Source organism: Mobula hypostoma, chromosome 2 (assembly GCF_963921235.1).
Source record: "Mobula hypostoma chromosome 2, sMobHyp1.1, whole genome shotgun sequence".
Taxonomy (NCBI): Eukaryota; Metazoa; Chordata; class Chondrichthyes; order Myliobatiformes; family Myliobatidae; genus Mobula; species Mobula hypostoma.
The window spans coordinates 108145605-108165588 of record NC_086098.1 but is presented as its reverse complement, the minus strand read 5'-3'; the positions used below and the strand labels follow the sequence as shown (position 1 = coordinate 108165588).

Below are 19984 nucleotides of genomic sequence, written 5' to 3'. Positions count from 1 at the left end.
CCTCACTCATATTATCCTCACCGTCATCAAGTTTCCTCTCTTTGGTGAATACCAAAGTATTCATTGAGGACCTCGCTCACGTCCACAGCCTCCAGGCACATCTTCCCACCTTCATCTCTAATCGGTCCTACCTTCACTCCTATCATCCTTTTGTTCTTCACATAATTGAAGAATGCCTTGGGCTTTTCCTTTACCTTACTCACCAAGGCCTTCTCATGCCCCCTTCTTGCTCTCCTCAGCCCCTTCTTAAGCTCCTTTCTTGCTTCCCTATATTCCTCAATAGATCCATCTGATCCTTGCTTCCTAAACCTCATGTATGCTGCCTTCTTCCTCCTGACTAGATTTTCTACCTCACTTGTCACCCATGGTTCCTTCACGCTACCATTCTTCATCTTCCTCACTTGGACAAATTTATCCCTAACATCCCGCAAGAGATCTCTAATCATCGACCACATGTCCATAGTACATTTCCCTGCAAAATCATCATCCCAATTCACACCCGCAAGTTCTAGCCTTATAGCCTCATAATTTGCCCTTCCCCAATTAAAAATTTTCCTGCAATACTAGATCTAGTATGGCATTCCCCCAGTCGGCCTGTCAACATTCTGTGACAGGAATCCATCCTGGACACACTTAACAAACTCTGCCCCATCTAAGCCATTGGAACTAATCAGGTGCCAATCAATATTAGGGAAGTTAAAGTCACCCATGATAACAACCCTGTTATTTTTGCACCTTTCCAAAATCTGCCTCCCAATCTGCTCCTCTGTATCTCTGCTACTACCAGAGGGCCTATAGAATACCCCCAATAGAATAACGGCTCCCTTCCTGTTCCTGACTTCCACCCATACTGACTCAAAAGAGGATCCTACTACATTACCCACCCTTTCTGTAGCTGTAATAGTATCCCTGACCAGTATTGCCACCCCTCCTCCCTATCCCCCCCTCTCTATGCCTCTTAAAGCACTGACATCCAGGGATATTGAGAATCCATTCCTGCCCTGGTGCCAGCCAAGTCTCTGTAATGGCCACTACATCATAATTCCATGTATGTATCCAAGCTCTCAGTTCATCACCTTTGTTCCTGATGCTTCTTGCATTGAGGTATAGACACCTCAGCCCTTCTGCCTTACTACCTTTACACCATTTATTCTGCTTCTCTTTCCTCAAAGCCTCTTTATATGTTAGATCTGGCTTTACTCCATGCACTTCTTTCACTGCTCTATCGCTCCGGGTCCCATCCCCCTTGCAAATTAGTCTAAACGCTCACATGACAGTTCTTCCCAATTTCTTTTAAAAAAAATCAAAAAAGTAACTGCAGACACTGGAAATCTAAAGTCAAAACAGGAAATACTGGAAACACTTAGCAGATCAGGCAGGATCCATGGAAAGAGAAACAGAGTTATTTTTCAGGTCAGTGACTATTTGACCTGAAACATAGTTCCACTGCTGTTCACACAGCTGAGTGTTTCCAGCAGTTTTTTTCTTTATTTCTTATTGTGCATGATCAGATAGACTGTTCTGTGCAAACAGAAACTCAGTTGGTTTAAAAATAATGACAAAATCTTGAAAACAAATCCCAGAATGGAACAAAGGAATGGGAGATGGTCGTTCAGTTCCTCAAACCTATTCTTCAATTCAGTAAGATCCTGGCAAATCTGTGCCTTGATGAATCTATTCTTCTGGGTTCCTGGCTATTGCACTTGGGTGATCGCAGGCCTTCTCCAGTAACTTATCTCATCTGTCTTATCACTATGCTCATACCCATAGTACTAGATATTCTGCTGATTTTGAAACAATAATCTTGCATACCTTTTTGAGATGCTCTGTGAGATCACGACCAGCTAGATTTAAGCGTTGAATGGCATGGGGGAGGTTGTACCCTTCATACACTGGTACAGTGTGTGTAACTCCATCTCCAGAGTCCAAGATTATACCTGCCATTTGTAAAGCAGAAAGCATCTAATATTTGCAGTTCTGTGCACATTCAGAATGGTATCAATTCTTTTAGCAGTACATTTCAAAACATTAATATTGGTTATTTCTCTCCAAAGATATGATTCAGCATTACTTTTGTTTGCATTGCTAACAACTGTTTAAGTGGCTTGTGTGTTCTTATATACCCCTCACACTTCTTTAGCGAGCAAACTACATTCTATTTCCTGACATTGTGGTACATTTGTACTGCTGGAGTTTGCTAATGATGGCAATGGGCAGTTCGAGATCAAAGTGGTTGATGTCCGGCACCAACACCTTTAATATGTACATTTAATATGTACCTTTAATATGTACATTTTCAGAACACAATCTTGAATACCTGTAGTTCGTCCGGCAGAATAAAGAGCTAAAACAGCTTGCATTGCCACAAAAGTAAAAGGGGCATTGAAGGCTTCAAACATGATTTCAACCATTCGCTCTCGGTTCTTGTGTGGGTTCATGGCTGCCTCAGTCAGGAGGATGGGGTGTTCTTCTGGATCGACATGGAGTTGATGATAAAATGTGTGGTGCCAGATCTGAAATAAATACAGTACTTAAAAAAAATCCTTTTCCAACAAGACTCCACCTAAATTCTCTCAACTATGAATCAGAAAATTGAGTTAAAGAACCACTGCTAATTTGGAAGTTCAATGCAGGTTGCAGAAAGTGTGAGTATGAAAGAGAATATTTATCAATTAATTGTTCAAAAGGCATCAATCTATCTTCTTTAAATAAATCCAAAAAAAGAATTAATACCTTTATTTTTCCAAAGTAAAAAAAAATTGGATCACTCAAAGAAGGCTTAAAAAAATAATTTCGATAAATTAAACTACAAAGTTTAAATTTTAGACAAGTTAGACATTTTTTACAAAGATATTTAAGTAATTTTCCTTACATATTGGAGGCTGACCTGTTAGATACTATTATGAGTATGAATCCTTCAATCAAGGGTTCTATTGGAAGAATTTATAATTACAATGGGATAAACGTACTTTATCTAAGATTAAACAGGATTGGGAAAAGGAACTCAATTTGACTTTTATGACGGAGGATTGGTTGTAGATTTTGAAGTTGGTTGACTCTTCTTCAATTTGTGCTAGCCATTCATTGATTCAATTTAAAATTGTACATCGTTATCATTTGATGAAGGAGAGATTTTCTAAAATCTTTTCTAATGTTGATAGTCATTGTGATAGATGTAAAACTGAGATAGCTACACTGACACATATGTTTTGGTCTTGTTCTACATTGGAACAGCTCTGGAAGTCGTTTTCACCAATTTCTAAAGCACTTAAAATTAATCTACAACCTAATAAATTAACTGTGCTTTTTGGAATAATTCCTCAAAATACTCATGGTATTTCTGTGTCTGACCAATATGTTATTGCATTTGTTACATTGATAGCTAGGAGGGTCATTTTGTTGAAGTGGAAGCTCAACAAAGCTCCCACTTTGTCACAATGGTTCTCTTAAGTGATGCTATGTCTTAGTTTGGAGAAAATTAGAAGTCAAACTTTTGAACCTTTATTTGATTTTGAGAAAAGATGGGGTTCATTTGCTCATTATTATCATCTGAGCTACGTTTGTAATTGATAGATTTTTTCCACAATCTAATTGTAAATTTTTTGGTATATTTTCTTTTCTTGCTGGCGGTTTGATGTTTATTTTTAGAAGCTTTTCGTATGACGCATGGCTCTGGGGTTGTACACCTAATGGGTTCCTTTTTTCCCCCTCACTTTTCTGCTTAGGTTTTTTTTTAGTTATCACAAATTTTTTTTTCAATCTTTAAGATAATGTCTTTTTTGAGACATTGTAAGTGCTGTTACTTCAATGTACTCGTGTGATTTCTTTTGTATAATATAACAGAAACATTTGAAAAGAAAGGGAGTTCAATGCAGGTTGATAACTTTCTGCAATAGTGAGTGTGTGCTACACTGTTGAAGGTGTTCGATCAGCAATTGAGGCCTGGTTCAACACAAAGATAATGTTTAATAAACGGTACAGAACCCATCCAGTGCTCTAACCTACATTTAATACTCATCTGATGTTCTATGCTTAGCCCGGTACACCAGCTAATTTACAAGTGGTGAATTTTTTCATGAAAAATAGACAATCTAACATTATTTTCACGTCTGTGAAGCACTTTGGGATTCCTGGAGAATACAAATGTTAAAATTTTTCCACATACTCAGGACACGGTCAATTCTGGCAAGACTATATCATTAGCTCAGCCCAAGGTGACCTTTGTATTGATGGCAGGCAAAACCTACTATGGAAGGCAGTAGAACTTGCAGTGTATTGACAGCAACAATTAAAGACTGACATCCTGAAGGGTATCTTGGAGGCAACTGTGCTGGCATAACAGTCATGAAAGGTTCCTAATTGTTCCATTTGGGAAGTTGAGATGCTCAATAAAGAATATTTTTGTGTCATGTATCCCATGATGGGTTAAAGAACCAGCAGAAATAGAAAACACTTTGGAGTCTGGTTTTGCTATTGACTATTGCTATTTTGCTATTTTGCTAATACCATTTGTTAGTAACTACGCAATACAGTAATATAAATTCAGATATATCAAACAGGTTAGCAAAGATTATATGTATATAAGTGTGGAAATATAGAAACCAAGCTTCTTCAAGCCTAGGGGTAAACAGATACAGTCTTACAGTGATGGGTAAGGTTCAGCAGGGTATGGGGGGTGGGGGGGGGGATGAGGGAGGGGGAGGGGGAGATGTTGTTGGTGTTCAAGTAAGCCAATGCTTTCGATCCTTCCTGTTGTCCTCCGAAACTTCAAAGTTAACCAAACTTGACCAACTTAAGAGCACCATCTTCAAGTGATAGTCTACCAAACCAGGCAAGGGTTAGACACACTAGTAGACTCCACAAGGTCGCTCTTTCACGCACTAATAATCACAGATCGATCCCTTAGAATCGATCCTCACTCGTGGGCATCTGACCAGGATAGTGGTAACTTCACCACACCTTAGTATGTCCTGTGAAACAAGCAATTATGCTGGTTTAAATACTGTTGTGCTGAACAACAGCTGTCCATCAAGTAGCTCCTCCCTTCTCTCTCTGTAGGAACTTAGAAGTTGCCAGTGTCCTTGTAGAAATTCCAAACTGTGAGCAGTCTTCGCATCTCTCTCTCTCTTAATAACAAGGTGCTTGTGTTGAGCGACTCTCTCTCTCTCTTTTTAAAAAGTACGGTTCATAGGGATCATTCAGGGTCCCATCACATTTGCAAATGAGAAAGAATGAAGTTATTACTTTCATTTCAACATTACGTTTTAAAAGCGACTTTACTCTAATTTAATTCGATGTTGCAGAGTTAATGTAACTGAACAAGACAATTTCTCATATTCAAAGGGCCTTGAATTGAGCTAAATGTCATTCGAACTCTGACAAACAAAATTTTTTGTACATAAAGCAATCATGTACATATCTAAAGCTGGCAGCTGGCTTTATTGGCAATAAAATACAAAGTGGTAAAACTTAGTTAACAGACATCTTTGCAGACTTTCAATAAAATGTTTCAGCAATGGGCAATAAATTCTGACACTACTGATCAATTAATAACAACTGACTAACACTGGAGTGATCAGACGGGATCATATAAACATAAAAAGGGGACAGTCTTGCCTCAATTTCAGAAGATGATAAAGAAATGCAAAGAGAGTATTAACTTACATTCAGGAAGGAGGCTGCTGCAGTTAAAGTTCACTTATGGTTAACATCTTGAATGCAGTTGCAAAGTTAAAACAGAAGGACAGCTGGAAAGCCTGATAAATTTTACACTGCTATAAGCATTTCTGAGCACACATTAAATTAGTTAGCTACAGATGATTAATTGAAGATGTTATAGCTATCATGGTAATGTAAAAAAATATCAATTAGACAAATGTTAGTCTTTTGTACCTTGTCATGACTCCAACAATTAGCATTTCAAAGAAAATTCTATTTCAGAGGTTTGGCTTTTCCTCTTCTATGTTAACGTTCAAGTCCATGATATTTACAACTCAGAAAGGAGGTCATTTAGCCCCATAGCTTCAGATTGAGTAGAGCTAAACAAGTTGGTATGTGCACGCCTACTAAGTCATCCCATTAAAAGCTCTTGAATTAATTTGTAAACCTCAGTTTTCTATGCGAGCATTGCCTTCTTCCCAGTTTTCAAAGGAACTGGGTTGTTGCTCTGACGCTGTAACCATTGCTTTACAATACAGAGAATTATTCCTGTGGTTACCTGTTGGTGACAATCTTGTTATGTATTCACATCACAGTTGAGTTTATTTCCTAGGTACAGAATTTATTTTTTCTATATGAGTACAGTGGGAAAATGGAAGGAGTTGCCAGCAGAAGTGGTAGAGACAGAAACAATTACAATATTTAAGACATTTGGACAATTGAATAGATAAGAATATTTTGGAGGGATACAGACCAAACACGGGGAAATAGGACCAGTTGAGGGAGGTATCTTAGTTGCCAGAGACTGAGCATTTACACCCCTCTGGACTCTCATGTGCATTATTTTTATACAAAACAATTGTTACCCCTTTTAAAATTAGATAATCATAGTCATGTAGCATGACAAAGTTACACACGACGTCTCCAGTCCTTCCTCTTCCCACAGAATTGCATAGTTAGCAATCAGGAGAAAGTTGATTAATTTTATTTGTTATCGTTCCTAACCCTGCTACTGGCCTAGCCTCCCTTACCATTTTGAACAAATGTCTACCCAGTCATTTTGGTTAAAATGTTTGATAAATATCCTGAAGCCTCTAGCCTTCAAAGTGATAGATGTTGCAGGCTGGTGTACCTGTTCTATTTCTTCCCAGTTCATCACAATTCCATGCTCCAATGGGTAATGCAAAGAAAGAACCCCTCGCAAGTGTTGAGCGTCATGGCCAATGTAAACATCCTGCTGGCTCCTTCCATTGCAAACACTCTATAGGAAAAACAAGCAGAATTGTAAGCCGTTTAAGATTGCTTGCTTCTTTCAAATACCATGTGGTAACTTGTCAATTGTAACTATTGCATTACCAATGTGGAAACTTGCCTGCCAGCTACTCAAGAGTCGGCCAGTCAGGTAAAATTGTCTGCAAAGTGAATCTAGATATGTTGGCCTCAAACCAAAACATATTAGAAGAATGTGAGAGAATGTTTAAATTTTTGAATGTATAAGGATGAAATCAGAGCCCAAAAATACTGGTGAATGAGTTAAGAGACAAAATTAGTCTTGTGCAATTATACAAAGTATGGTCTTGTACAATGGCAGGGCACGTAACAAGCCATCCATTCAAATGTACCCTCACAACAGATCAATTCCCCTTATTGATCACCCCTTTTCTCGTGCAAATCACACAAGAAGAATTTCATTCCCAAAAGCCACTTCAGAAGAGGAAATTCCACAGGTCGGAGTTGGTGTTAAGTGGGAAGGGCTCAGCCTCCATTTGCCTTGATGAATGCAGCTCTAGCAAATTGCAAACACTGTAGGATAAAGCAGCTGCTTGACGGACACTTCACCCATCATCCGAAACATTCATTCCTTCCACCAATGGCCCTTACTGTGTACAGTATCATCTACAAAATATGGTACATTTATTCAGCTAGCATACTCTCAGAGTATCTTCCAAAGCACTGAGGTCAAGGACACCTGCAGGTCTCCCTACAAATGGTTCATTCTCTTGACCTGGAAATGTACCATTACTCGTTTGCATTTGTGGAGCTTGATTCTGAAACCCCCTGCCCAATATTACTGCAACTGCTCCAGAGAGTATTTCACAACAACTCTCTGAATGTTGGACATGCCAACAGACACTCACTGATGATACTACATTGATTGACCTAATCTCAAATAATAATGAGGCAGCCTACAGAGAAGAAGTCATCACCCTAACACAGTGGTGTCAAGAAAACAATCTCTCCCTCAATGTCGCAAAATCAAAGGAGCTGGTTGTGGACTACAGGAGGAATGGAGACAGGCTAGCCCCTATTGACATCAATGGATCTGGGGTTGGGAGGGGGGGCGTAAACAGTTTTAAGTTCCTCGGCATAAACATCACCGAGGATCTCACGTGGTCTGTACATAATGGTTGTGTGGTGAAAAAGGCACAACAGTACCTCTTTTACCTCAGACAGTTGAAGAAGTTTGGTATCGGCCCCCAGATCCCAAGAACTTTCTATAGGAGCACAACTGAGAGCATCCTGACTGGCTGCATCACTGCCTGGTATGGGAACTGTACTTCCCTCAATTGCAGGACTCTGCAGAGAGTGGTGCGGACAGCCCAGCACATCTGTGGATGTGAACTTCCTACTATTCAGGACATTTACAAAGACAAGTGTGTAAAAAGGACCCAAAGGATCATTGGGGATCCGAGTCACCCCAACCACAAACTGTTCCAGCTGCTACCATCCGGGAAATGGTACCACAGCATAAAAGCCAGGACCAACAGGCTCTGGGACAGCTTCTTCCACCAGGCCATCAGACTGATTAACTCATGCTGATACAATTGTATTTCTATGTTATATTGACTGACCTGTTGTACATACTATTTATTATAAATCACTATAAATTGCACATTTAGATGGAGAAGTAATATATAGATTTTTACTCCTCATACATATGAAGAAAGTAAGTAACAAGCCCATTCAATTTAATCACCAAAAAAGAAAATGTGATTCAAGGAGGGGGAGTGGGTATGGAAAACTAAATTGCACTGGAGCCTAAGTCTTCATCCTGAGCATCAGCCCAAACAATTCCTGCAGCCACATCTCCTACCAGGATGTTTGTCCTTGGATTGGAACGGAACCAATGAACTGGACCCTAATGCCCACAGAGGTAAGCACCTCACCAGAAGGACAGCAATAACAGCTGCCCTGGGTGAAACTCTTGCCCAGTACTGGTAGCTCCAGGTCGAGAAATAAAAACAGGGAGAAATTCTGCAGAAATGGTGAAAAACTAGTGGGAGTTATTCAATTTGCTTCTATTCTGTCCAAGTTATGTTCATTCAAAATCAATCCTAATCATTCTTTTACTCAAATCATATGATTTTAGTAAGTGATATAGGAGGTGCACTTGTTTTTGCACACTTTTTTTTATGTATAATTTTCTGCAAACTACAGCGCAGAAAAAAAATCAATAGTATAAATAGAAGGATCATTACAACACAGACAAAAATAGCAATAATACATATCTTAACAAATGAGCAAGTCACCCATATTAAAAATGAAAAACTAGAAAGGAAAGCACCCAAACCACCCACTATCCAGCTCCAAGGCAACAATTATATTATAAGTATAAATATTTGAAAGGACATTTGAGATAAGCTTTTATCACCCCAGAACTATTTATTGCATTAAAAAGAGAAATGAATAATAATGAAAAAAAAGCGCAGCCTGCTACCTAATCAAAGAATCAGAGAAAGCTGGAAATGCAGGATCTGACTATCAAGGGAAGAAAAAAAAATACACCTGTCAATTTAGGTGAGAATTATGAAAATATTCAAGAAAAGGTCCCCACACCTTATGGAACTTTATGTCCAAATTAAAAAGATTTTGCACAATCTTGACAATTAATTTTTGGATTAAACAGCTGTACAGTGGATTGCAGTTAATTGGGTCACATCAGGACCAGTAAATTTTGGCCCAATTGTGTGACTGCCCCAATTAGCCAGTTTAATGGAAATAGTTAAAAAGGTATTTAAAAAAAAAGACAAACTACCATTTAATTAGGTAACAATTTATGTACTTAAATGAAATACAGAACAAGTTAGAACAAGACCAGCACCTCTACAGTACTATAAAACTGTGTATTAGTTCCTAATAGTCATCAATGGAGGAATTAATCTGCTGTTTTCTTTTGACTGTAAATGAACAAAATCAGTGCAGACACATAGTACTGATAATGGACTGCCTTTGTACAATGCCTTAGATGATTGTATCCTCTAAATCTTCATTATCATTGCAACATTCAAGATAATTAACTTTTTGAAGTAGTGAAATAGTTTCATTTTCAGTCCTGGCCATCTCTGGCATCTCCAAGCCTGAATGTTTGAAACTGCATTGAGCAAAACAGTTCCAGATTTTCTTACCGTTTATTCCTTGCCAGCAAACAGTGCCAAAAATCACTACTTAGTGAACACAAACACACACAACTGACACTATACAAAAAAAATGATCACTCTTAAGCGTGGTGCAATTTAAAATGGCCACGCAAGTGCACACTACTGAGGTTAGTTAGAAACTATTCAGCAACAATTTCCTGCCCCAGTTAATCTTGGAATCCTGACTATTTTCTTGACTTAATTTTTGTTCTTTAAGAGTTGTCCCAAATAAACAGTTGCCCCGATTAACCGATGGCCCCATTAACAGGAAGTCACAATATTTGCTAACATTTTTTTTTGAAGTTGGGAAAAGGAAAAAAAGCTCCACTAGAAGAAATCTATTTTATGACTATATTAATTAATATATTATTATTTATTAATTATTAAACATATTATATTTAAATGCTCAAACACTATTTGGGAAACAAGGAAACCAGAAAAATAAAATCTGCAGCACAGTAGCATTCAATATAAAAATTAGCTCAGCAGGGATTGATAGCGTTATTGCAAAGTCTGATTATGTATGAAAACTCACTTTCAGAAACTGACCACTAAAGTTTATGATTAGTCTGGCTGCTTCACCCTGATCAGACTGTTAACAATATTTACCTCGTACTTGGGCCGTCCAATTACTGTGGGAAATATAGTTGTTGGTAATTCCTGGTCAGCAAATCCTGCTTTCATCAGGCCAGAACCAGTATCCAAGACAAGTGGTGTTTTATAATCACAGGCCTGATAGAGACGAGAAGTAAACATCAGTTAAAAGGTTGCACATCTTCCCAAACCCTCCCAGGGATTTGAGCATTAAATCAGGCATTATGAAATTGTAGTTGGTGGACTAACTTGCAACAGTTTCGGGATTGACCTTTTTAAGAATAAAGCAATGAAGGTTATAGAGAGCCAACATGACACAATAACATGGAGCATCCTGAACATTCAGGTTGGTGCTGCGAGACTCCTGCTCAACCATTATAAATGCTTCTACCCAGCACGTGGGAGGAGAGAAATAAGAGCCAACATTTTGTGTTTATAAAAAGATTGTTGACTGGAAACGTTAACTGCTCGTCTCTTTCCAGCACCTTCTGCTTTTATGCCAGTTTCACTGGTCATTTATCGTAGAGTTTGTCAAAACTTCTGGCCACAAATGGAAACTACTCTCCAAAATGACCTCATTGGCCTCAAAGAACTTTGGAGAGCCCTCAGAATTTGAAAGATATGGCATAACTGCATCTTCGACGCACCTTCTCACCCAATACCATCTTGATATAACAAGATGGCGACCAGGAAGACATAAGCCCTCAATCTGTTGTTGCAGCAACCCAGATTTCAGCAAAACGGCTGAAAGAAAATATTTAATTTTAAGACCTGTGTACAGATCCTTCCTGTAGCTGCAGAAATAAAACTGAGTTAATTAAATGCATCAGGATTGAAATAGAGCACCAGTAAAAGATGATCTTGAAACTAAAGGCTACCATTACAATAATGGATCAAGCCTTACCCACTCTAGTTTATCAGCAAATACAGATCCACCCCAGTGCACTGGACTGTTAACTATACTTGAAATGCATGGCATGGGAAATTAACGTTATCCTTGATAACAATGCCCATACACAGTTAAACAGAAATGGGCACTGACAATACTGCCAAGTCAAATTAATTTTTTTGTTTTCTGATTTAGATACAAGCAGAAAATTTAAAAGACAAGCTTTCCTCTTCACTCTATTGCTGCCATGAATGATAAACATTCTTCAAACATCAAACTTTGTTCATCTTAACATTAATTCTTCATTTATTTTTTTAAAAACAGTGTTAACAAAGGGATCTTGGGATCCATGTCCGTAGATCCCTCAAAGTTCTCGTACAAGTTGGTAGGGTTGTTAAGGCGGCATATGGTGTGCTGGCCTTCGTAAGTCAAGGGATTGAGTTCAAGAGCTGCAAACTAATGTAGCAGCCCTACAAAACCCTGGCTAGACCACACTTGGAGTATTGTGTTCAGTTCTGGTTGCCTCACTGTATGAAGATGAGTAAGCTTTAGAGCAGGGGTTCGCAACCTTTTTAATGCCACCGACGCTTACCATTAACTGAGGGGTTTGTGGACCCCAGGCTGGAAACCCCTGGTTTAGAGGGTGCAGAGGAGATTTACCAGGATGCTGCCTGGATTAGAGAGCACATCTTATGTGTATTGATTGAGTGAACTAGGGCTGTTCTCTGGAGCAAAGTGGGGTGGGTGGGGGGTGGGGAAATAGAGTGAAGAGGAGAGATGACTTCATGGAAATCTGTAAGATGATAACAGGCATGGACACAGCCAGCAACTATTTTCACAGGGAGGGAATGGTTAATACAAAAGGGCAAAACTTTCTGGTGATTGAAAGAAAGCACAGGGGGATGTCAGAGGTGTGTTTATTTTCATTTTGTTTTACACACAGAGAGAGGCGAGTGCGTGGAACATCCTGCCGGGGTGGTGGTAGAGGCAGAAACATTAGGGCCGTTTAAGAAATGCTTAAATAGGCACATAGATGATAGAAAGATGGAGAGCTATTTGGGAGGGAAGGGTTAGATTGATCTTCCAGTAGTTTGAAAGGCCGGCACAAAATAGTAGGCTGAAAGGTCGGTGCTCAACTGTAACGTTCTATGTTCATTATGTTTGACCTCTCACTCTACATTGTGGAAAATTTATTTCTGGTTAATCAGAGAGCTTTCCCCAGATTACCAAAATTTAGCCCACTAAATGCTGCTAAAGGAGACATTGCACTTAAAATCAAGTCAGAAGCTCATGCTTCATTAGTCTTTCAAAATTAACCAATTCAGCCCAAAACCTCAATTCTGAAAATCTTGTTATCTTTTAAATGAGTTCACAAAAGTCAAATCACAACCATGATAGACAAATATCTGTCTTTATTTAAAAAAAATAAATGCTGTTACCTTGAAAACGGATGCTTGGAAAGTCTGTGCACTCATTGCCGTATTATACGTCACAGACACTCTGGCATGGCAGTCTTCAAATATAGGTTGAATGTCTTGATTTGTAATGTCACGTAAATGGACTGAATCATCAGGCATACGTACTGAACCCTCCTGAGTGCCGGTATTTATGGATTCAGTACAATGCAACATTTCAGGTATGCAACTCGCTCTTGATTCTAAGCTGCTACTGCAAATTGTACCAGCTTCCTGTTTTACATCATTACATAAAAGGATGTGTTGTTCATTACATTTACCTTTGTCACAAACATCTGTATTTACCAATTGGGAATCTGTTCTCCAAGAAGATAATTCTCTATTCTCAGTGGAATTAAATGTAGAGCATGCTTCAGTACTGGAATTAGCTTCCTTGCAATCTACCTGCTCGATCTTTATGTCTACCGAGCTGTCAGACAGGGTGATTGAATTTTTACCCATCATGTCCCTTTTGAGGTCTCCTGATGAACTTTTGTTCCTGATTTGAAGACTGGGATTAGGCACTTGTGTCCTGGGATCCTTTGACATTGAGCAGGTGCCCACAAATGTAGCAGCTTCTGCACGTTCAGTACATTTCCAGAAAGGATCTGAATCTTCCCAGTATTGTTCTGGGCGACTTTTGGTTTGGCACTGCTTAGCAGTTTTTCTGGGTCTGGGTAATGGAAGTCTTTGCTGGCCCTTTTTACCACATTTTGCCCTGACAGTATCTCCAAGAGATCTGTCAGAGTTTTGCTGAGAAATTACATGAGCTGACAGCTTTTCCACTTTGCCAGTAACACTGGTCCGCAGTACTGGTTTTGGCTCTTGGTTTGTCTGTGCATTTGCGTCTCCTTGGTTGTTGCAGTCTGCTCCACAGTTTTCTTTACCGTCACCAATTTCATGCTCAGGAGAGTTAGCGGACTGCCTAAGAGTTCCATTTCTGTCGACTTCAAGATGCAACGAGCCGTTTTTCTCACTGTCTCCCTGTGCTAGGCTAAAACAGACAGCCTCACCATCAACATCGTACTGTTCCTTGCACTCATCTGTCAACACCAACCAATCTGGAGCAATCTCCCGCCCGTTTTCTACATGGGCTTCTTCTGAGATTCCTGTATTACTTTTGTGTTCTGTTTTATCTGACTGTACAGGGGTTTCATCATGTGGAGTAGTAGATATTTGGCCATCAATTATACATGGATTTTGTTCTTCATGGACAGAAATATTATTTATAGTCAGATCAAGACTATAGTCTTGCAGGCAGCTTTTATTCGATTGGACTGGTTTACTGACTTTATTTGTGCTATGACCAATCTGCAATTTGGCCTGAGAATGTTTGAAGCAAGCGGGGTCCTGACGCAAGTCTGGTCTGATGGCATTGATCTTGCATTTATCAGTGGACTTTAAATTCCTGCTTCCTGTGAAAGGAAAATGGTTTTTTACTTCAACAGCCCGATTGGCTTTTAAGTGAGAAATCACACCCTGTGCTGAAGACTTTGTTGTACATTTCTTTTGGTTCCCATATTTTGTCCTCGAAGATATTTGCGGCTGCTTCTTCAAAGTTTTACGTCTCACTTTCTCTTCCCTCACCAGACTCTGCTCCATTTTCTCAACCTCCTTCTTTTCCCTCTCCAGCTCCATCAAGAACTGTGTTCTATCATTGCTGACGTTTGATCGGCCTGCACTTGACATATGTAAAATTGGAACTTCAGCTTCCTGCTCCTCCTCAGAGCAACACAGTTCTCTTATTTTCAAGTTCTCTTCCAGAATTCTGTCCTCTATTTGATTAAGTTCTTTCAGTTCTTGCAGTAACCTGAAATCACAGTGGTGCACCCAATGTGACCCTGGAACGGATGGGGCAGCAATACACTTTGTAGCACAAAGACTGCTGTAATGCTTGGATCCTTTTTCTCCCCGTACGTGTTCAACATCACATTTTAAATGTGGGCACATGCAACTGCAGCAAAATTCATGCTGTCCCGTTTCCTGCCAGGTATAGTCTTCCAATCCAATCACCCCAGCTTCTGAAAGCTCACTCAGAGACATCATCACCTGCAACAAAAACTCCATCTGAGTAAGTGAGACCGGCATAAACCAAAGCAATAACCTTCCTTCTTTCTAAATCTTTTTACTAATTTTCCAAAATTATAAACAGAATAACAATATTGATACAGAGAGATTGGAATAATCTTGCTGTTGATAAGCATATATAAAAAAGATTTCAAATAATACAGGAATAATAGACTTCCAAACTTTTAATATAATTAATCATAGAGAAAAAATAATAAGAAAAAAAATGCAAAGAAACCCCCCCCAAAAAAAAGCAAACAGAACAAAACAAGGCTAAACCGATATCTTAAATCGAACACGTTCAGTAATGTTGTCAACTCCGCTCCTCTATTCATATATTTTAAGTTAATAAGAAGGAATCGGAAAGGTCAAATTACATCTGAAAATGTTGAATAAGTGGTTTCCAAGTCTCTTCAAATTTAACCAAAGGATCAAAAATGTCACTTCTGATTTTTTCTAAATTTAAACATGATATAGTTTGGCAAAACCATTGGAATGTAATAGGAGGATTGGTCTCCTTCCAGTTCAATAAAATGGATCTTCTGGCCATTAAAGTAACAAATGCGATCATCTGACAGGCTGAAGAGGATAAAAATCTATGTTCTATCATTGGCAAACCAAGAATTGCTGTAATAGGATGGGGTTGTAAATCAAAACGCAAAACTGTTGAGATAATATCAAAAATATCTTTCCAGAATTTTTCCAAAAGAGGACAGGACCAAAACATACGAGTTAAGGAATCCACCTCAGAGTGACATCTGTCACAAATAGAATTTATATGGGAATAAAAACAGGCTAATTTATCTTTAGATATATGGGTCCTATGCACTACTTCAAATTGTATCAGCGAGTGTTTGGCACATATAGAGGAAGAACTAACTAATCGAAAAATTTTATCCCATTTCTCTATGGTTGGGCAAAGTTGAAGTTCCCTTTCCCATTCATTTTTAGTTTTATCAGTTATACCTGGCTGTAATTTCATAATTATATCATAAATAGATGCTATTAATCCCTTCTGAAAGGGATTTAAACCTAAAATTTTATCGATGATATCAGTAGGGAATGAGATCTGGAAGGTAGGCAGCGTGGTATTTAAAACGTTTCTTATTTGTAAATATCTAAAAAAAAAAAAGGGATCTGGGCAAATTAAATTTATTAGATAACTGTTCAAAAGACATGAAACAGTTATCCAGAAATGTCACGAAAATATGTTATACCTTTCATTTTCCATATCAAAAAGCCTTGATCCATAACCGAGGGTTGAAAAAAAAATTAGATATAATAGGGCTTGATAATATAAATTTGTTCAAACCAAAAAATTTACAAAATTGAAACCATATTCGTAATGTATGTTTAATTATTGGATTAACCATTTGTTTATTCAATTTAGATAATACAAAAGGCAGTGAAGTTCCTAAAATGGAAGCCAAAGAGAACCCTTGTACAGAGTAACCTTCAAGGTTTACCCGATGTGGACTTGGAATTATATTCCAATCTTGTGTCCAAAATATTAAATATTGAATATTAATTGCCCAATAATAGAATCTTAGATTAGGCAATGCTAAACCACCATCTTTCTTGGACTTCTGTAAATATTTTTTTCTTAACCTGGGATTTTTATTCTGCCATATACAAGAGGAAATTTTAGAATCGATAGTATCAAAAAAAGTTTTAGGAATAAAAATTGGTATTGCTTGAAATAGATAAAAAATTTAGGTAAAATAATCATTTTAATAGCATTAATTCAGCCAATCAGTGATAGAGACAATGGGGACTACTTAGTAATCAGTTGTTTAACCTGACTAATTAACGGTAAAAGGTTGAGCTTGAATAAATCCTTATGTCTCTTAGCAATTTTGACTCTAAGTAAAGTAGTCAGTAATCACTCTGAATGGTGAACATCTATAAATGGGAGCCTGTATAGTTAATGGAAAAAAGTTCACTCTTACCTAGATTCAATTTATAACCAGAAAAACTACTGAACTGAGCAAGCAGAGTTAAAACTGCCGAAATGGATTTCCCCGGGTTAGAAATATACAATAGTAGATCATCTGCATATAGTGATAATCTATGTCTCTCATTTCCACAGGTAATACCAAATATATTAGGGGAGTCACGAATAGCAATAGCTAGCGGTTCCAAGGCAATGTCGAATAGTAGTGGACTAAGAGGGCAACCCTGCCTAGTACCACGGAATAGATGAAAGAGGGGAGATCTTTGATTGTTAGTAAATACCGAAGCCAAAGGAGTAAGGTATATCAATTTAATCCAAGATATAAATATCAGACTAAAATTAAATTTCTCAAGCGGATTAAACAAATATGTCCATTCGACTCTATCAAAGACTTTCTCAGCGTCCAATAAAATGACACGTTCTGGAGTTCTGGGTGAAGGAGTATAAACAATATTCATTAATCTCCAAATATTAAAGAACGAACAATGATTTTTAATAAATCCAGTCTGATCAGCAGAAATAATTTGAGACAATACATTCTCCAATCCCGTTGCCAGTATTTTAGAAAAAATCTTAGAATCCACATTCAATAAAGATATAGGCCTATAAGATGCACATTCAGTAGGATTCTTATCTTTTTTGAAAATTAGGGAAATAGAAACTTGATAAAAATATTGTGGTAATTTACCTATAGATACTGCATCCCTAAAAATTCTACATAGCCAAGGAGTCAGTATAGTAGAGAAAGATTTAAAAAGTTCTACTGTATATCCGTCTGGGCCAGGTGCTTTACCCGAGTTCATCGAAGAAATAGCATTTTTTATTTCTTCTACCGTAATAGTTACATCTAGTTTTAAACGTTCATTGGATGATAATTTTGGAATATTCAATTCATTTAAAAATTCATGCATTATAGTGGAGTCATCAGGAAATTCTGATTGATATAGGGAGGTAAAAAATTCTTGAAAGGATTTATTTATCTCAGCATGGTCAACCGTCAGAGTACCATCTTTTTTACAAATCTTAACAATCTGGCGCTTAACCGAAGCCAATTTCAATTGATTAGCCAATGTATATAGAATTGACTTTTAGTTTTAATTAATTGGCTTTCAGTCAAAGATGATAGTAATAGACTATGTTCCATTTTAAGTTCAACTCTCTCTTTGTAAAGGTCCTGATTAGGAGCTACAAAATATTTCTTATCAATGTCTTTGATCTTGTCAACCAGTTTAAGTATTTCATTATTAGTTCGTTTTTTTAATCCAGCAGTATACGAAATAATTTGTCCACAAATGTATGCTTTAAAAGTATCCCATAGTGTCCTGATGGAAATTCCCTCCGTAAAATGCGTTGTAAAGAAAAAATTAATCTGTTCCTCAATAAAATTAACAAAATCTGAATCCTGAAGCAAAGTGGTATTAAATCTCCATTGTCTAGAACTAGAAGATGAATCCCTTGACTTAATAGGTAGTTTCAACAGCGCATGATCGGAAACAGCAATGGAATCATATTTGCAGTCAATAACAAGTGGAATTAATCGAGAGTCAATAAGAAAATAATCATTTCTTGAATAGTGATGATATACATGTGAAAAAAATGAGAACTCTTTCTCGTTGAGATGCAAGAATCTCCAAATTTCTGAGATTCCAGAGTCAGTCATAAAAGAGTTAATAAGAGTAGCCGATTTATTCGGAAGTACTTGATTGGACATGGATCTATCCATCAGAGGATTTAAACAACAGTTAAAATCTCCCCCCATAATCAACATATAATCATTTAAATTAGGAAGAGATGTAAAGAGATTCTTAACAAATTCGGGACAATCAACATTTGGGGCACAAACATTAAGCATAACAACTTTTTTGTTAAATAACAAACCAGTAATTAACAAAAGTCTACCATTCTGATCTGAAACCATCTCATAATGCAAAAATGATATTGACGGATCTATAAAAATAGAAATGCCTTTTACTTTGGCCTGTGAATTCGAATGGTACTGTTGGTCCTTCCAGAACCTAAAAAAACCCAGATTATCCTCTTTCCGGACATGAGTTTCTTGTACAAAGATAATGTGAGCATTCATCCTATAGAATACTTAAAAAAATTTCTTCCGTTTAATCGGGTGGCTTAAATCATTTGTATTCCAAGAAAGCAAATTAATAATCTTATCCATAGTACTGAAGTCGAGCATAAGGTATGTAAAGAGTTAGTCAGAATACAAACTCATGACCCCGGAAGTGGAAAGAAAGTCCAAAGAGGAACGGAAATCACAACATTTCAGACATTTTGGTAGTTTCAGGTCAGCCCGTTTAAGGAGTAAAACTAAATTGAAAATAGGAACAAAAATGCCACCCCCGCCACAAAAACCCAGAAAAAAGCCAGAAAGTGGCCAAAGCTACATCTACAACTAAATCTAACCCCATCTTTCCAGAAGGCAACCCAAAAGAATTATATTTATCGTAAGAAACACCACCCATAGTCAAAAAAGTGAAAAAAAAGTTACTATAAATGTAAGAAAAAGATTACAGTTACAAACATAGTTACTTCTTACTCATATTTCAAAAAAAAAGACCAAGCGCCAGTTCATATTATTAGTTTTTCGTATATAAATGATCGGAAGTGACGCAAGAAGAGAGAATTCTGGGAAGAAGGAAGCAATCCACCATCTTAAAATATAATACTTCTCCAGTAATGTTTCAAAAAAAGGGAAAACAAACATTAAAACTGTAACTAAATTGCTCTCAAAAGGAAAAAAATATTAAAAGTGAGATATATCAAACCACTAACAGAGTACTATCATTTAAGAATGTAAAAAGTTCCTACACTATAAAATCAAGGGAAGAACCCTCAGAATATAAAATTCTAAATCTATAAGCTAAATATTAACTTTTTTTCAAAAAAGGAAACGAAAAACAGATTAAAGAAAAAAAAAGTGCATTAATTAGTCCTC

The 19984-nt window shown here is 37.5% G+C and overlaps 1 protein-coding gene across 3 annotated transcripts in view; it reads right to left on the bottom strand.

Moving 5' to 3' along the window:
- The window catches only part of LOC134342345 (uncharacterized), a 93521-nt gene that overhangs the window by 27083 nt on the left and 46454 nt on the right, over positions 1–19984 (bottom strand). For 2 of the 3 annotated variants that reach the window (XM_063040349.1, XM_063040350.1), the window contains 5 exons: positions 12999–15062; positions 10686–10808; positions 6791–6919; positions 2318–2513; positions 1813–1937 (listed from right to left, as the gene is read on the bottom strand). In XM_063040349.1, the coding sequence (XP_062896419.1) occupies positions 1813–1937; positions 2318–2513; positions 6791–6919; positions 10686–10808; positions 12999–15062 (2637 nt within the window). Of the gene's footprint in view, positions 1–1812; positions 1938–2317; positions 2514–5664; positions 5687–6790; positions 6920–10685; positions 10809–12998; positions 15063–19984 lie in introns of those variants that run through there. The other variant, XM_063040351.1, reaches the window with a different exon arrangement.